Genomic DNA, 18,397 nt, shown 5'->3' on the forward strand with positions numbered 1-18,397 from the left:
ACTTAACAAAAAATTATTGATTAATCGAATAATATTGACAAAAAAATCCTTAACATGATCAAATTTTTAATATTATTTAATATTATTTTTAATATCCTTGTTTCATCTTTTAAAAAAATCATTCTTTTTTAGTGATAATTTTGAGAATTTTTTAATGAAGTTAAGTTAATTTACTTTTAATAATTGATAGAGATTGCACATCGATTTCGTTTTCTTTTTCTACACATGCGAACGGAGCTATCTAAAATCGTGGAGAAAGTATGCATCTGCTGTAAATAGAGCAATATATGAGTTGCAAGACGGATAGATTCCATAAGTGTATCAATATTTTTCTAACATTAAAAACAAAATTAAATTCTATTTAGTAAAATATAAGGCTTATCAAAGAAAATTTTTTATTAAGACTTATACCCTGAAGTCGATTATGCTGTCTGACATACTGACTTTTTATTTAAATAAAAATAAAAGAAGAAACTAATATATTTGCCAATCGACTTCAGTAAAAATGAGAAAGTTGTAATTTATTTATAAATAAAAAAATAATTATAAAAGTACTTATACTTGAATTTAATTAAATTATGTATTAAACACGTTTCACATTCTTTACATTTAACATACATATATATTTAATTTTGATTGTACAAACATGCAACTGCAATAGAAAAAAATTCTAATAGAAAATTAAAAAAAAATTATTCGAATTTTAAGTGTTCTTAAAAATGTAAAAATAAATATAAATTCATTACTTCTTTTAAAATAGTAAAGATTGTGTTTTATTCCTCTAAATCGTTTGTATTTTCGCTTACAGGTAGAGCATACAACATTTCCGTGCAGACGGTTTCCGAGGATGAAACATCCGCGCCTACTACGGCTCAGTATCGTACAGTACCGCTGCGTCCTCTCAACGTGACCTTCGACAAATCTTCTATAACATCGACTTCCTTTCGCATGTTTTGGAATCCTCCCAATGGAACGTCCGAGTTCGACAAGTATCAAATATCGCTCGGTAGTAACCGGAGGCTTACGCCAGTCACGCGAAACCGAGACGATGAGAACAGATGGGAGTTCAAGGACTTGGAACCTGGCAAAACATATCAAGTGGTAGTGAAAACTGTTTCTGGCAAAGTCACCAGCTGGCCGGCTAGTGGAGATGTCACTTTAAGTACGTGTTTGTTTCCCGCCTCTTAATGTAGTACTTATTGAAGGTGGCAAGCTTGTAATTATTTATACTGTTATTCATTCATACTTGTAGAACCATTACCTGTTCACGATCTCAGAGCGGTGATCGATGAAAAAACTGGTATGGTAGAAGTTTCGTGGAGTCCAGAGAATTCGAGTACACAAGATAGTTACAAGTTACAGTATCATGAAGTGGAAACAACGATTGGTGGTGATAGTAACACTTTGACGACTGATAAAACAAAGGTAAATTGTAAAACAAGAATGATTTTGCACAACTTTCATTTTTCCTATATTTTTCTGACATAATTGTTAAATCGATAGGTTACGCTGGAAGCTCTGCTGCCCGGAAGAAATTATTCCATAATAGTTCAAGCGATTAGCAATAAAGTCGAGTCAAACGAAACCGTCCTTTACCAAGCAACACGTCCCGCTAGTCCTGTAATTGAAGATCTGAAGCCTATTGAAAAAGGTTTAAATATTTCCTGGAAAAGCGACGTCAATTCTAAACAAGAGAAATTCGAAGTGACCCACAACAGAAATGACACTGGAGAAAGTGCAACCACTCTAACTACGGAATCGCATATTGTCTTGGAAGACCTTTATCCTGGTGCAGCATATGAAGTTAAAGTCTTTGCCATTAGTCATGGACTTCGAAGTGAACCACACGATTACTTGCAAGCCGTTCGTAAGTAATAAATTTAACCAGTTTAATTTAACCTAGGAATAATATAATTCTCTTTCATTCAAATATTATCCATGAAAGTTATTTAATTCATTAACGGTTTGTTGAATTACTTTTTAGTGCCTCATCCACCAAAGAATCTCAGTATCGAAAAAGTCACGAGCAATACCGTTGTTGTGCATTGGGAAGCGCCGACGGACTCAATATTTACCGAATACTCCATCAGATATCGTACAGAAGACGATCCCAGATGGGTCAAACTTCCCAGTGTTCGTGACACGGAAGCAGAAGTGGCGGATATGACACCCGGTGAAAGATATACCATACAAGTCAACACCGTCAGTTATGGCGTTGAAAGCTTGTATCCGTTGCAAGTGAATCACACAGTCAGTAAGTACACTATGAATTATTACATAATTTTCTGATAGTAATTAATGATTGAAATAATTAACAGCCACTTGAGACTCAGACTTAGACATATCTGCTTGCTTTTTAAGGGCCTAATCCAGTTCTAAATATCACTCCGATTATCGACTCCACTAATGTAACTCTCGAATGGCCACGACCTGAGGGTCGCATCGAAACCTACGTTATAAAATGGTGGCCAGTAGAGAATCCAGAGGACTCCAGGACGAAGAACGTCAGTGAGACTAACGATGTAGCCGATATCAGTTTCGAAGAAAACACTGTGCAAACCGAAAAGATTCTGGTGAGCGATCTGATGCCTGGAGTACAGTATTTTTTCCTCGTCTACACGATCTCGTATGATCTAGTCAGCGACATCACCAATTTAACCACAAGAACGAGTGAGTGCATCGGTTTCGCTCATCAGCGATGACGAGTGAAGTCATATTAATGTATTCATTATTTTCCGCTATTTAACAATGCATTAACATATTTCATGTGAGCATGACTAATGAATATACGTGACATCTTAACTGCCAGTTATTAAACTTGCTCATATGCTTTCGCTATATATTTCTATTACATATTTGTCTGTCAGAATTTCATATCGGCTTAGCGATTTCGTTCGAAATCTAACGGGCAGTTAAGGACTATCATGATAGATCGACGGTAACTAGACAAACAAAAACAAACTTTGAAATTTAGTGCCACTGATCCAGTCCGAGGTCGTCGTAGTAGTCGACCGAGACCAACCAGGGTCATTGACGTTAAGATATACACCGACGCCGATTCAATCTTCGAGGTTTGATCTCTACCGATTCAGGATTAGCGATGAGCATAACACCACGAAGGAGCGTATGGTGGATGACGTTGATACCAAGGTTTCCTTTGTTGGATTAACACCTGGCAAATTATATAATGTGACTGTTTGGACAGTAAGCGATAATGTGGAGAGCAGACCTCTCCTCCGGCAAGACCGACTCTGTGAGTATCCACATAATACAATGGGAGTTAAAGCAGATCCCGAAGATTATATATTATATACTAATTTTAATTGGTTTACACGAGTAACATTTGCTTAAACTATTTAAAATAAAAAGGAGTGAAATTTTGATATGTATTATTCCCGTATCTAACATAACGTACCTAAAGACTGTACGAATTCGCAGATAATCCACTTAGAAGCATGGTATCATTAGTTTTCTTTTTTGAGACATTACACCTGCGTATTATATTTTGTGGAATAACATTGTAATTATGTTACATATGATTATTAACTATAAAAAGATCGCAGTGAAGGAATTAAATACATTTCACCTTTTATACCGGCAATATTTCTATCTATTCTAGTAGTCCCAAAATTTATTTTATATTATATTGTATATCATGTATTGTTAGATAATTATCTATGCAAACAAAAATCTTTTAATATTTATACATAACGATCAGGCATTTGTTCATATCATCTCTTTTTACTAGCCCGAAGATAAATATAATTTCTAGATCCTGAACCGATCACTGCGATCCATGCGATCGACGTAAATGATACGAGGATCACTTTGACCTGGGACATCCCGCATGGAGAGTATGATACTTTTGAAGTACAATATATAAATACAGAAGGAAACTACATCCAAAATATAACCTCGGTCAACGTGATCACCATTTTTGATCTGAAGCCGCATAGAAATTATACATTCACATTGGTTGTACGTTCGGGTACAGAATCCTCTTACTTGAGAGTCTCAAATCCACTCAGCGCCAGCTTTACCACCAGCGAATCATACCCAGGAAAGGTGGAGAAGTTTCATCCTATCGACATTCAACCAAGTGACATCAGCTTCGTATGGTCTCTGCCGAGCCAAGAGCAAAATGGCATCATTACAAAATTTAGCATCACTTATGGTTTAGAAGTAAGCTCCATTTAAAATATGCTTGAGAAATTTACGTTTACGTACAAGTTATAGTAAAACATAAAAAAATATGCGCAACGTATCACAAAATTCTTTATACCTTTAAAAATACGTCATACAATGTATTAAATTATACGAATGCGATTTTTTAGGGCTCGACCCATACCCAGATGCAGGACTTCAGGCCAACCGAGTTCCGTGGTGTTATCAAATCCCTCATACCGGGCAAGACTTATATCTTCCGGATTCAAGCGGAGACAAAGATCGGTTTTGGTCCTGAGACGGTCTGGAAGCAGAAGATGCCAATATTGGCACCGCCCAAGCCATCCACGCAAGTGGTACCGACCGAGGTCTGTAAAAGTAGCACGACAATTCAAATCAGGTTTAGGAAAAACTACTTCAGCGAACAGAACGGAGCGGTCACGTCGTACAGCATCATTGTTGCCGAAGATGACAGCAAGAATGCTTCCGGATTGGAGATGCCCAGTTGGAGGGACGTCCAGGCTTACAGCATTTGGCCACCTTATCAGGTAAATTTTATTACACTTATTACATAGTTTCTAGATAATTACGAAAAGAAAGCAGATTGAATTGAGACAAAATAGTTTCTTCATAAGGTTCAACCATTTGGTTCAAACATTTAGACATTATATCAAATTTCGAATTGCTTAATCTGTCTAATGCTTTAAATCCGTAAGATAATTGTCTGATCAATTGCAAAATATATATTATGTAAAATAAATATTCTAAAATAATGCAACATTAAATTTTATCGACAAAAACGTATAATAAAGTATTTTTATTGCAACAATTAATGTCATTCTCAATTTAATGCGTATACAATATGTTAAGAGAAGGCGCTAAAATAAATCGTTTAACATAATCAATGCAGTAGACGACGTTACGCTGTACTTATTGACTTGCAAGATCATGGACAGTTGTAAAATGTATGCGTTATGACGCAGATCCGTAATCATAGCCCGTGGCTTGCCATTATTATTCGCAGAACGAAGGATAATCTAGTTGCGATCTGAAACTGCAAAGGTGCAGATGTAATCATCGTGATAAAAACATTTGAAATAGTTAAATCGCGAAATCGTATTTAATTTTCTACATTGTTGTGACCGCGAAAAGAAAAATAGTGCGTGTAAATTGAACCTAATAAAATTTACAAAAGAATGGTGTACTTTGAATTCATAAAATTTTTAATGTAGTTTAATTCAATTTTTTATAGCATTCCTATGAGACCTTGTGTTCTTATTTATTCTTTCATTAATTGAAAAATAATAAAATTTTTTGCAAAAGTATAGCAGATTTTATCAACCTTCACATGATATTTTAACTGTTCAACGGATATTATGCTAATCGACTGCGGTTTTATAATCGATTCTTCGTATAATATTATCAATGTTAATATTATGTTTCATTAAAGCAACTGCGTAGCAAAGCAAAACAAAATTCATTGCAGAATATATGACACAAATAATTGATCACATTTTAGTTACGAATAAAATCAAAATATGCAATGATGGATATTTTAAACAATTTCATTTCAAATACAAAGAAGATGCTTATGCAGGTGTTTATAAAAACAATATATATAATTATCTCATTATATAATTATTTTAATATATTATATACAATATAATAAATTCATAATCAGAGAAGTAGTTATTTTACTTAATATTTATAAATATTTTTTGACTTTTGGAAAAACTTAATCGTAAAATATTTGGACATATAAAAATAAAATTCACGGTAAATAAATTAGGATAACAATTGATCTAATTAGCACTCAAAGAGAATTTATATGAATTAATTATTAATTACGTTTTATTTCAACGTGATTATCAAAAATTACTGTCAATTATTTTAAAATGAAATATATATGTAATAAAACCTCTTTCTAGGTAATGGAGCCATATTATCCTTTCAAAAATGGATCTGTGGAAGACTTCACGATCGGCTCCGAGAACTGCGACAATAAAATTGGATATTGTAATGGACCATTGAAATCAGGATCTACTTATCGAGTGAAAGTACGTGCGTTTACAGCACCAGACAAATTTACGGATACCAGCTACAGCTTCCCCATTCAAACAGGTGAGAGCGATCGCGTGAAAAGTCTTAAGACGTGAGAAAAACCGCATGCCATTATCGCATCCGATGTTCATTCTCACTTTCTTTGTCTTTCTCCTTCATGACGTAACAAAAACTTAAATATACGTAAGTTTAATAGAAATAATAATTATAATATGTTATAACGATGCATTCGATGCGATAATTGGTTTGTAAAATAGAGGCACACTGCGCATGTAGTGAAAGCCTCGCTAAATTCATGCCTCGTTATTTCGTGTACATGTCTGCCCAAGGATTGCTGCTGGCAGGTAAGATTTTGGAATGAAAGTTCAAAGTTCAAAGCTTTCAGCACGCCGCGTGATAAATGTGATATCTTTTTAACGAACGAATGTATTTAATGTGATTATTCTTGGCGATCGTTTGACTCATTGAAACACTCAAAATTCGCTGTGCGTGTCGTACAGATAAGGACAACACGGCCATCATAGTCGGTGTCACCGTCGCCATAGCATTGCTGCTATTTCTATTGGGCATCGGGCTGTTTATGCGAAGGAGAAGAAGTCAAGGTCGCAAGACAACAGAAACCAGGGCAACCGATAATTTATCATTGCCAGACAGCGTCATTGAGACTAGGTGTGCCAAGAAATTACAATACTTTATCTCAATTTTACCAAATTAAGATCATAACAATAAATTTGCATTATGGTTATAATATATACATATATTTTTTTTTGCCTGAAATAAGTATTAATAAGTTTCAATTATCGATTAACTTAAAGTCGATTAAAAAATTTATACACGATTTCTTTTGTGCCTTCTTCATTTTTAATTTTAAATATTATGCTGATCAAACGTTAAATTAATTCGTTAAGATAAACTGAACACTAAAAATTTGTTTAATCTGAAAAAAAAAATATATATATATATATATATTAATTCTGAAGAAATTTTTTTCTAATTATAAAAATAATTGTATTGGATAATTTTACATTTAAAATATTTAAAAATCAAAATTTGTAATATTTACAATAAGACGACATAATATTCACACTACATTTAGCAGACCCATCAAAGTCGAAGATTTTGCCGAGCATTATCGCACCATGTCAGCGGATTCTGATTTCCGATTTTCGGAAGAGTTTGAAGAATTGAAGCACGTCGGAAGAGATCAACCATGCACTGCGGCGGATTTGCCCTGTAATAGACCGAAGAATCGCTTCACGAATATTCTTCCATACGATCATAGTAGATTTAAACTTCAACCTGTCGATGATGAAGAGGGCTCCGATTACATCAATGCCAATTATGTTCCGGTACGTAAAAACTGAGCTCATTTAAAATTATTTAAACAGTTTAATAATAATTAATAATTAACAATTAATTTTGATAATAAAACCAGTTTCTATGATACTTTTTTTGCTGCAATAGGGTCATAATTCGCCACGAGAGTTTATCGTGACTCAAGGACCGTTACATTCGACTCGCGATGATTTTTGGCGAATGGTTTGGGAAAGTAACAGTAGAGCGATCGTCATGTTAACGAGATGTATCGAGAAGGGCAGAGAAAAATGCGATCATTACTGGCCGATGGATACTTTACCGGTTTATTACGGAGACATCTGCGTCACGATACTCAACGAGACACATTATCCGGATTGGAGTATCACAGAATTTATGTTGTGTAGAGTGAGTGATTGTTTTTTTAATAACTCTTTCAAACGTATGTAATTTATCAGAGCATCTCATGGTGGTTGAATTTTCAAAATCTCCTGATTGAGATAAAAAATAATATGTCGTAGGGTGATGTGAAGAGAGTGATACAACATTTCCATTTTACTACTTGGCCGGATTTCGGTGTTCCCAGTCCACCGCAAACTTTAGCGAGGTTCGTGCGAGCGTTTAGAGAACGAGTCAGGCCCGATCAAAGGCCCATAGTCGTTCATTGCAGCGCTGGCGTAGGTCGTAGTGGTACTTTCATCACTTTAGACAGAATACTGCAACAAATTCTCGTATCGAAATACGTCGATATCTTCGGGATCGTTTGGGTGATGAGAAAAGAGCGGGTCTGGATGGTACAGACGGAGCAGCAATATATCTGTATCCATCAATGTCTTTTGGCCGTTCTGGAAGGACAAGACACTACTGGACCACCGCGAGAGATTCATGATAATCAGGGATTCGAAGGTATGTCCTGAAATTCTATTATTTTCACGAGATTAATTGGGCAATTGCGGGACAAGTTGGGTAATCAATGACGAAGTACATCTTAGAGAATGCATCACGATGGGTAATCAAAACATAATCAATTGTTAAAAAATTGAAGAGATTCGATCAGTAGTGCATGTATTGGAAGGGGTTCTAAATGGAATATAATTTATAATTTGTTTTCTCTTGTCACTTGTTTTCTCATACAAAATCTTCCTTTGCACGAAAATAGATTAAACATTATACCGCGAATATTATTATTAATAAAAAGATATTAATGAAAACATTGCAGAATATTTTGCAAAGTGAGAAGAAATATGATATCAAAAGAAAGTCAATTGATTATTTATGGTGTAAGCGATGGTGATGGCTATAAGCACATGTTATTTTACCCTGTGATTGTAAACAATGGTGTAAAACCCTTTTTGTAAAACGTATCACTTCCTCCGCCTAGTAACTCACACCCTCTCCTTTCTGCAATCTTTTGCGACCTTTGTATTCAGGCAAGAATCGAAGTTCAGTCGAAAGCACTAAGAGTCCTGCCGAGGATGAGAAGGAGAGGTGACCTTCGAACAGCGATTCCTGCATCGAGGGTAATTTCAATCGTTGCTTTTCTTCTTCCCTGCATGAATCTGTACTATGCAGATACTATTATACAAATGCCAAATTTGTATACTAATTGTGTACGTTGCATGTGAGAACAAAATAATAATATGTTTTACTAAACACTAATAATATTCTGTTAACGATGAGAATATCTATATTTATATCACTTAATTAATACAATTTTTCGTGGAAATAAAAAAAAATTTCAGTGGAATGATTGCAATGACTAAAATAATCGATAAATTATAAATAGATTGATTTATAACAGATTCGATTTAATTTTGCCTTATCAATACATTCGACACTAATATTTTATCTTGCTCAACACACATTGAATTTATTACTTGTAATTTGTCACAATATTTTTCTAATTAGTAAGAATATTTGAATGTTTTTTTAAAATTCAAATTTATATCAAAGTATCTTTAAGTTTAATCAATAATTTTATAGAATAATATAAATTTGTCTGCATTCACAAAAATAATAATGTAGCTTGCATCGAGCATGATGATAATATATATGACAAGCAGCAATTATATATAATTCGAATTTCTCCTAATTTAATCTCTTTTGCAGATGACGAAGGAATAGCTGAATCAGGAATGTGATGGTTCGATTGCTGGTTAGGAGCAACGATCAATAGCAACAAAAACGAATCTCGTTTTCCAAAGGTACTTGAATCACCAGAATTTTTCAAGTTTCCATGGAAAAGAAAAACATAAAAACAAAGAAATGACAGTCTAAATCGAATGAAGGCGAAAGCAAACAGTGCAAGAATAATTATTTAGAAATTTAGTTAGGTCGCGTGCAAGGAGATAATCAGTGAAAAAAAATCTCCAGGAAGAATTTTATATTAAGCAATGGCTGAGCACAATGGTGTTTTTATTTCTGTATCAGTTACATATCGGAGTTAAGCGTGTTCAATACGTGATACGAGTAGAATAATTTCACGACTAAGATAATTATATCAGAAAAATATAAAAAGAATGTGCCGTAAAGGACAATATCAGAGGGGGAGACAAAAAGACGATGTCAAACTGAATATGCTGCCAAGTGTGGGATTACGAATCAAATGCGTGCGCGATGTTTTATACGCATTGTGCTACGGTCGGAGAGATTATGTCTTTATTAATATATAACTCATGTATACATATCTTATATAAGTAGCAGGAATCCGATAAGACGCGCAATGTTGGTAGATGTAGATCGTATATTATAACGAGTGCAAAGATGCATATTCCACTGGTTGTGTCACGATGAGGCCTCGAACCACATCGCATCCGCAATGAGTCTATTGAACGTTTTTGTTAAGTCGCAATATATAAGACAGTATTTTCAATCGATTGGATGCGTGCAGACATTGCGAAATGGTATCTTGGTTCATTCCGATGTAAATGTTCTTCTGAGATTACCACCAATAATACTTTGTTCATATTTCGCGTTCTATTCGTACGGACGCATAAAAGATTATCCTACGTTGTCTTATTATCTTTTGCAGAATTAACGTAGTATGGTTAGATAAAATTTAAAAGCGATCCGTTGCAAAAGCGAGATGCAAAACACTCGACAATCATGCTGGTTGAGTTATCGTTCGAAATGGCAAACCGTCCGTCCAACAGCCATGTAAGAGACGCGATGCTAGACGATGGTTTGATAAATAATAATGTTAATATTAAAACGAATTGTCTAGGGGAAAAAATTGGAAGGACGAGCGGGTGTGGGTGTGCGGAGCTTTTAATCGATCCTTCTTTTTGAGATGAGCGAAACGATATCAGTGGGAACAAGAAACTCGCATTTTCGTAGAAGCCATATCATTTTTTGAAGGAGTCAGAGTACGTGTGTATATGTGCAAATGCGTGTAGATGAGTGCGCGCGTGTATGTAAGTAATCAATCGATAATCAATTGAAGCTATGTATTATCTCCTCTTATCATCGCGAATCGTGATCGCCGCTGAAAAGCAATAGAACTTCACAAATAGAGTGCATTCGTTTATGCAGCGATTAGCGCAGAAGTATTATTTTATCCTTATTGTTTATCGAGTATTAAACAAAGTAAGTATTAAATGACACTCTCTGCGCTAACCGCTGCGTAAACGAATGCACTAATATGTATAAATAACCGTCACATCGCGATAATCTCCAGTTCCCGTTAGCTTCAAATAGATAGGCCTTAATTTTGCAATTCGTAGTTGATCCTCAACGGCAACCGTTCGCAGGATATATAAAAGAATCGAATGATCATTTTTAGTATTCAATGTCGCTTTTGCGGCGATATACAAATATATGTACTTAATTTTGTATTCTCGTTAAAAGCGTGGTAAAACGTAATTGATTGCACAATGTAAGTGAATTTACAATTAGTTTAATAATCAGGGTTGCTGAATTTCCTCCGTCGGATTCTTCAAAAAAAATGAAATTTACAGGAAAAAAAGGAGAAAGAATTTCGTGTTCATCGATGCTGTATTTTTGGATAAACATTTTTACATCGGTTACATTGTGAACCGTAAACGATTGCAAGGGCTGTTAAAAATTACATTTTACAGTAAGCGCTACTTAGAGTTTATATTAATCCGCTACTCGTTTATGAGCGTCAATGACACATAATCATAGACTTCTTCTTCTTCTTTTTTTATAGAAATTTGTGCATATAATAATAAAAAAAATATAATAGTCAATATATGTTAAGACAGCATACATATATTTTAAATGAAATTTTTTTCGAAAGTGTAACTTTTAATATTTTCAAAATTAAAAATTAAATTAAATTAAAAATTTTTTTAATATTCAGCGGATTAATAAAAATTCTGTCTGATTCATCGAAATTAACTGTATGATAATCTTATATAACTGTACGTATGCAGGTTGATAGTAATTGTGCTGTTGATATGCTACTACAGAGCGCTATTGATGTCAGTTTATTCGCTAAATATGCGGAAGACATATTAGAAAAAGACATGAAGAGAACGATATTAAATTCTAGTAATTCCGCTAACTTCAATCTTTATCGCTTATATTATATTAAAAAATTTGAAGAGAGAGAGAGAGAGAGAGAGAGAGAGAGAGAGAGAGAGAGAGAGAGTGCACATATAAAGTACTACTGTTCATGATATAAGAATACCAGATATTCTCCATTACCGTAGTTGCGCAATAGCAGCGTGAATCTAGGTAAAAATATAATTGGCTATTCCAATATGCGCTATTATACACAGGAAAGTCAATTTAGGCAAAAATTTGATTGATTGTTTCCAATTGCTGTCGCCATTATACGCAACGGAACCTGGTATCCTTACATCATGCTACTGTTGAGACAATTTGACAATTTGATCAATGATTCTACTTAATACTCAGACGAGAGTTTACCAGAAAGACAATTTTTTTAATTATATTTTTGTGCGATATGAATATTAATGACGTTTTATTCCGCGGGATATAAATTTATATATAAATATCTATGTTGCAGCTTCTCATTTTTATTTTATTTATTTTAAGATATGACAGAAGATTATATTTTACCTAACCATAACATAACATTATTGAATATGTAAAGTATTGTGAACAATTTTGTATCTTGTACATTTCTTCAATGCTATGATACGACGTATTTGCAATTCTTAGTTAAATAGATCATTATTTATAATTAGATTTTTATATTAAACTGAGCTCAAATATTTTCTATTTTGTTATCGTTATCAATTATACTCTTTTAAATTATAAACTATAATTTAAAGACTAATATAACTTTAAATTAGAAATTATAATTATCTATCTATAATTAATGAAATTTCTTCGTCAAAATTATAATTAGTCTAGTCGATTATTTGCAATAACGTCACAAATATCAAAAATTATCTTTCGTTTTATTAACTCTAAAATTTTTCATGATAATGTACTCAAACATTAATTGCGTACTATAAGAAAGGAGTTATGTATTTCTTTTTAAAAATAATGACAGATTGTTAATTATAAATAAGAAATAACATTTAGAGGCGCAGACAAATCTGCGCGTGAATAATTTACAAAAAAATCCAGCAATTATGTGCAATCGCTGTTCTTTCATAGTTAAGTATCGTAGGATTTATTAGAAGTTTAAGTTTCTTAATCTAAAGAAGTTGAGGACGGGAATAACATACATTGAATTTTTAATTCACCAGATTTACAAATAGTTTAGCGCTTGAACTGTTTTGCATTATTTTCTGTGATAAATCATGATCGTTGATCAAGGAAGAAGAACAAAAGAGCTGTCAGGCGCAAATGCGGTCTTCCTAAATGAATTAATAGTGAAGTCGTTTTCATCGCCCATGTTAGTACGTGCCAATCATTGCTGTTGAAACAATTATTAACATCGAAACTTGCGAGGCGAAATATTAATATACCGTGTGCTGAAGCGTACGTCTGCAGGGCGCGACATTGTATATAATTTTATATTAAGATCGAGTTTTTTTACGTCTAATTTGTCCACGAATTGTCGTCCTTAGAAGCGATTCTCTGTGAAAAACGACGGCAATGCTGTACGAAGAGAATTTATTTCGAACGTATCGATTGCAAGATACTTTTCGACCGAGATATTTAACAGCGTAATCATGTGGTTGTGTCATCGTGACGACTCAATGCAAGATACGGAATCTGAAGAGAGAACTCGAAGCGAATAAAAGTGACAGGAAATCACCGCTTCCGAAGTTTCGCCACAATTTTTCACGAGGAATCGACACGTTTACACAAGCGCATACTCCGCGTAGGTCTATAATCTCTTTTGTAAATACATTTTATACCGGCTGCGAGGATAGTTCGTTGTGCAAGGGCGGCTTCACGAATAAAGACTCTCATACCTATCCCTCGCAACGACACGGTTCGCAAACTCATACAGTTATTTCTGTCACGTAACATCGTAATACATATTAGTATGTATCTGAGAATTTGTACAACATGTGCGAAGCACGAAGGGACACAGGTTGTCTCGTAATATCACATTATACAAGCATATGAAAAAGGGACACGCTTGCATAATAAACGTGACTCTTCCCGTAATCTTTTTCTCTCTCGCTTTATTTTGTATCCCTCCCCGTCTCATTTACCAAATACAATACATAATACTTCATAAGATGATAAAAATGTAAGAAAGTTATGTACAAAAATTTTTTACTAAATTATATATTTCTTTTTATCTTGAATAATTGATCATTTAATACATAAATTCAATGTATCAAATAATTAAAAATTTTATTACAATAAAGTCAAGATTAATACAAATCTTGTCTTCCAAGTCAAGATTAATACAAAAACTTGTCTTCCAAGAAACGATATCTAGTTGGATTCTCTAGACACTAATAATGTCTACATAATATTAGTAGTCTTTGAATTTAATGGCATTTCTGATGACAATTCTAATGAAGCATTAAGTTTGTTGTGTTCATCAGGCTTAGTGATAGTTCTGCTCACGGAACGACCTATAATTAATACAATATATTATTCAATTCTCATTTCAATATTTATGGAATTATAATTATATTTAGGTATAAGTTAAGTTATGTTTTATTATATATATAATTGACAATTAATATAAAGTCTATTTTTCATAATTTCGAAAAAAGATAATAATATTATAAACGTTGCAGCTATGTTTCCAATAAAATAAGTAGGATAAAGTTTACTTAAAAGGAAAGTATTTAGATTGTAACTCTAAGAATCATTGATTAAAATACGAGGTTTTTAACGACATGTCGCATCTGCTTATTAATGAAAAGTTCGACAAGTTTCTTTAAATCTTTACTTTCCTCTCAATTGGTTGAACATTCTGGAGAGAATTCCACGTCCGGTGTCCTCCGCAGGTTTATCAGTAATTCCATTGTTCTCATTATGAGGATTCCTACGTAATATACGACTCAGCGATATGGCTCGGGAATGAACAAAAAGCTTCCTGGGCAAACCGTCTTTGTCGACAAGCTTAAACATCCTTCCCAAAGAATTTGTTTTTTCTTTTCTCGATGTTTTTTCGTTATAGTCATCTACATTTGTCATATTCTAAAGAGATAAAAATGAGCCAAAAGTGTTAAAGTATAAGTGTTAAAGTAAGTTAAAATTAAAACTGGTGATGTTTGCTTCGAAAGCTTCGACATTTGAACTTCGCAGCTTCGAAGATTCGAAGTTTTGATATTAAAATCTTCGAATATATTTTTTTTTCGCATCAATATATTTTTCAAAGTTTCGAAGTTAACATCGAACTTCACAGCTTCGAAGGCAACTTTAACTTCAAAAGTTTGAGAAGATTAAATATTCAAATTCTTTTTTCAAATCTTCGAAGTTGTCAAAAATAACAGCTTTAGTTAAAATTTTTACGTCAAGTTATTTAAATTAAAAATAAGAATAACGTTACATTAAAATCTAGTTTATTATATTAGATATATCCAATTATCTTTAATGTAAATATAGTCTCGATTAATTAATGCTATTTTGCAATCGCAATCTACAGCGATTAATGTATTGACATGTATTTCACTGGTCCTAATTAAACAATCAATTACACATTCGTTGTACTAATGAGATTATCGACAAATTTAGAGATAAATCAGATTATTAAGAAAATTGTTTCAGTTTTTAATATAAATATTGTATATGCGTTTTAATTATAACATAATAAATATATTAAATATTATAATTCAGAACTATTAAATTTTTTAAAAGTTAGATTATTTAGTAAAAGTTATTCGAGAAAAAAATAATTATATTTTCAATCAAATTCATTTCTTCACAAGTTTATTTTCGAGAAGTTAATAAAAAATACGCAAAGATTTTGCAAAATAATCGGATACAGATACAAAACGCATATTATAGACACACGAAACATATTAAAACATGTTTAAGATCAGAATGCGATCAATATGTATTTCAATTCATTTTCACTATCCTGACACTTTCAAGATTCTTTTTTCACATATACATATCATGAGATATTACTAAAGTTCGAATATATATATAATCATCCCTAAATGCACCTTACATTTATTAAATACTCATCAAATTTACCAAATTATTAAATTTATTAAATTATCATGATGCTCTGAAGATCCAAATCACTTACAGTATCCAAACCTAAAAAAGACCTTCCTGCAGCAGGCGCTTTAAACATCTTCCCCATTCTGTCCAACGTGGCGCTCTTCAACCTCCTGACATCTTGCCTAACGGCTTCCGTCCTCGATATCGTTCGAGATAACTCGGGTAATTCCTTTGTTCTTGATGGACTAATCCGCCGAGTACCAGCAGAATCTGTTATCGTTTCGGAAACTATATTTTACTTCAAAATGAAATGTTCTTTTATATTAATTGGCATCTAGTTATATTGATACACGGATTTCATAAAAGATCGATAACACGTTACATTTTAATATTTATAATATACCATATACTATTAGTGTTTTTAATAAAAATAATATACGCGAAATCAATGCAATGACACAACCGTTCGCGTTTCGTGGTTTACCTTTCTAAATAAACCACTTCTGTATATCGTGATTGGCAAATCGATCGATACCTAGTCCGCCTACCACATGGCAATAAATATGGCAGCAATAAATACGAATGATTCTCGCGATTGAAACGCGATTCGTGAACGCAAGTTTATATGTAATCAATTCAATTTCTTGGGAGAAAATATCAAACGAAAGTAATCTCATTCATCACACCGATGAACTGTTAGTCAGAGAAGTTACACTTATATATAGTTGGCGAACACCTTTTTTAGGTCGAGCCACAGATGTTACGACAAAGTAAATCACGAAATAACTCCTTCAAAGTTTCATATCGAGTATAGAATTCATATCAAACGAAATGTCGTTTCTTAAGTCAACATTTTCTGCAGTCTTATATCTCTCGTCTCGCAAAACTTCATCCTGTGCGCATATGATGTGTTTTTCATCACTGCAAAGAGTTACAAGACTAAAAGAAAATTATCTACATGAATTTCGCGTATGCTGCATATGTTATTGCGTACTAACGATAATGTTAAATGTTACCTTTATTTCAATGATTACAACGGACATATCAATGTCATATGAAATGTCAAAGAGTTAAAGTAAATAGATGACTAGATAGATGCGAACGAATTGAACGATAATTTCTTTTCTTAATGGATTTCAAATAAAATAAAATTAAAAACACACATCAAGATCGATAAATTGCTACGTGAGGAAAAGATATGCATGTATTTTTAAATTCTTCATAGTCAGCTATAATTATGTTCATTCGATATATATTTAACCTATATTATATAATTATTATATATATATATATATTATATATATTATATAATTATTTAACCTATTTTTTCCTGTCTTGTAATCGGAGATATTAATTAAAATTTATTAATTAATTAACAGCATACAACGAGTTTCTGTACACTCGTGTGTGCCTGAGATTATCAGAAAATTTAGTGCGCCGAATATGCAAGAAGGGAATTGATTGATTGACTCACTCGGAGATATCCAAGATTCGCCGTTCTCGTTGATTACTTCCTGCTTTGCTAACATTGTGTCATTTTCTTCGTGACATGCGCCATTAACAACCTAATATAGATATGTCAATGCAATTCCGTTTCATCTTCTATTCTGATGTACTCGTATTTATACGACCGTTAAAACGATTTAGTAAAGCGATTCGACTTAATGCACGGTCGTTCTAATAAATTCGTGCAGGGTACAACTAACCTGATACTGTGATTGATCCCTTTCGAAAATTTCTGCATCCGGTTCGTTCACTGGCATTGCGTATGCGAGAGTAATGTTTATCGTAGACGTAATTCTCAATTCTCTTCTCTTACATGAATTTCTGAGCGAACATGAAGTATGGGCAGTACAGCATGCAATCTAATATTAAACAATATTGCTATATACGAAAGTCACAAGCAATAATGGCGAAAAATGTATTGATCATATCGACTTGTTACAACGTAAAAGCGGTTCGCATGTGAGCCCGTCTCATTTCCATCAGAAAGAAAAGAGCTTTCTTGATGGAATCAAGAAGCTTACGTGGATATTTCGACCAAAGTATTTCTGGCTTTTTGCGAAAGCCAGCGTAAGTAAAATATTGAATTTCAATCAAATGAAAGCACTCAGCCTGTATGCAGACGTTATCATGTCTATTGGATGATAGATCCAGTTTACGAGTCACCGTCGAAACCTTTCGCTCCACGGAAACGGGATTCTCGGCAACGGGAGGGATGACCTAATCTTTTATCGAGCATCAGATGGATGTCTTCACATTCCGCGATGAAACGCCTCCGTTACGTTGTCGACGTGAATTAAGAGACGGATATACTTTAAGACTTTCGCTGATA

General features: G+C 33.3%; 2 protein-coding genes across 6 annotated transcripts in view; one reads left to right on the forward strand and one right to left on the reverse strand.

The window, feature by feature from the left end:
• Ptp10D (Protein tyrosine phosphatase 10D) overlaps positions 1 to 14,097 on the forward strand; it is a 31,642-nt gene extending 17,545 nt beyond the window's left edge. Inside the window, exons 5-20 of one of the 5 annotated variants that reach the window (XM_087415173.1) lie at positions 809 to 1,162; positions 1,253 to 1,425; positions 1,504 to 1,867; positions 1,985 to 2,254; positions 2,362 to 2,670; positions 2,975 to 3,253; positions 3,773 to 4,182; positions 4,335 to 4,712; positions 6,093 to 6,285; positions 6,555 to 6,569; positions 6,726 to 6,894; positions 7,322 to 7,574; positions 7,690 to 7,947; positions 8,061 to 8,445; positions 8,970 to 9,059; positions 9,649 to 14,097. In XM_087415173.1, coding sequence (XP_087271299.1) covers positions 809 to 1,162; positions 1,253 to 1,425; positions 1,504 to 1,867; positions 1,985 to 2,254; positions 2,362 to 2,670; positions 2,975 to 3,253; positions 3,773 to 4,182; positions 4,335 to 4,712; positions 6,093 to 6,285; positions 6,555 to 6,569; positions 6,726 to 6,894; positions 7,322 to 7,574; positions 7,690 to 7,947; positions 8,061 to 8,445; positions 8,970 to 9,031 — 3,872 coding nt within the window. In that variant the 3' untranslated portion in view covers positions 9,032 to 9,059; positions 9,649 to 14,097. The remainder of the gene's footprint in view (positions 1 to 808; positions 1,163 to 1,252; positions 1,426 to 1,503; positions 1,868 to 1,984; positions 2,255 to 2,361; positions 2,671 to 2,974; positions 3,254 to 3,772; positions 4,183 to 4,334; positions 4,713 to 6,092; positions 6,286 to 6,554; positions 6,570 to 6,725; positions 6,895 to 7,321; positions 7,575 to 7,689; positions 7,948 to 8,060; positions 8,446 to 8,969; positions 9,060 to 9,648) is intronic. The other 4 variants (XM_087415178.1, XM_087415186.1, XM_087415185.1 and 1 more) reach the window with 4 other exon arrangements.
• On the reverse strand, positions 13,978 to 17,068 carry LOC105147198 (hypothetical protein). Its single transcript, XM_011058051.2, has 2 exons — positions 16,148 to 17,068; positions 13,978 to 15,090 (listed from the first exon to the last, which is right to left on the reverse strand). The coding sequence occupies exons 1-2, from the start codon at positions 16,202 to 16,204 to the stop codon at positions 14,836 to 14,838; spliced, it is 312 nt and encodes a 103-aa protein (XP_011056353.2). The 5' UTR covers positions 16,205 to 17,068; the 3' UTR covers positions 13,978 to 14,835.
• Positions 17,069 to 18,397: the final 1,329 nt, after the last annotated feature.

Source organism: Acromyrmex echinatior, chromosome 2, assembly GCF_024713525.1.
Source record: "Acromyrmex echinatior isolate Ae372 chromosome 2, ASM2471352v2, whole genome shotgun sequence".
Classification (NCBI taxonomy): domain Eukaryota; kingdom Metazoa; phylum Arthropoda; class Insecta; order Hymenoptera; family Formicidae; genus Acromyrmex; species Acromyrmex echinatior.

Bases quoted from the DNA above. Each gene is read 5' to 3' on its own strand.
- LOC105147198 (XM_011058051.2), bottom strand. From the start codon at position 16,204: ATGGGGAAGATGTTTAAAGCGCCTGCTGCAGGAAGGTCTTTTTTAGGT. The intron at 15,091-16,147 runs GTAAGTGATTTG...TTATCTCTTTAG, and splicing joins CTTTTTTAGGTTTGGATACT to AATATGACAAATGTAGATGA.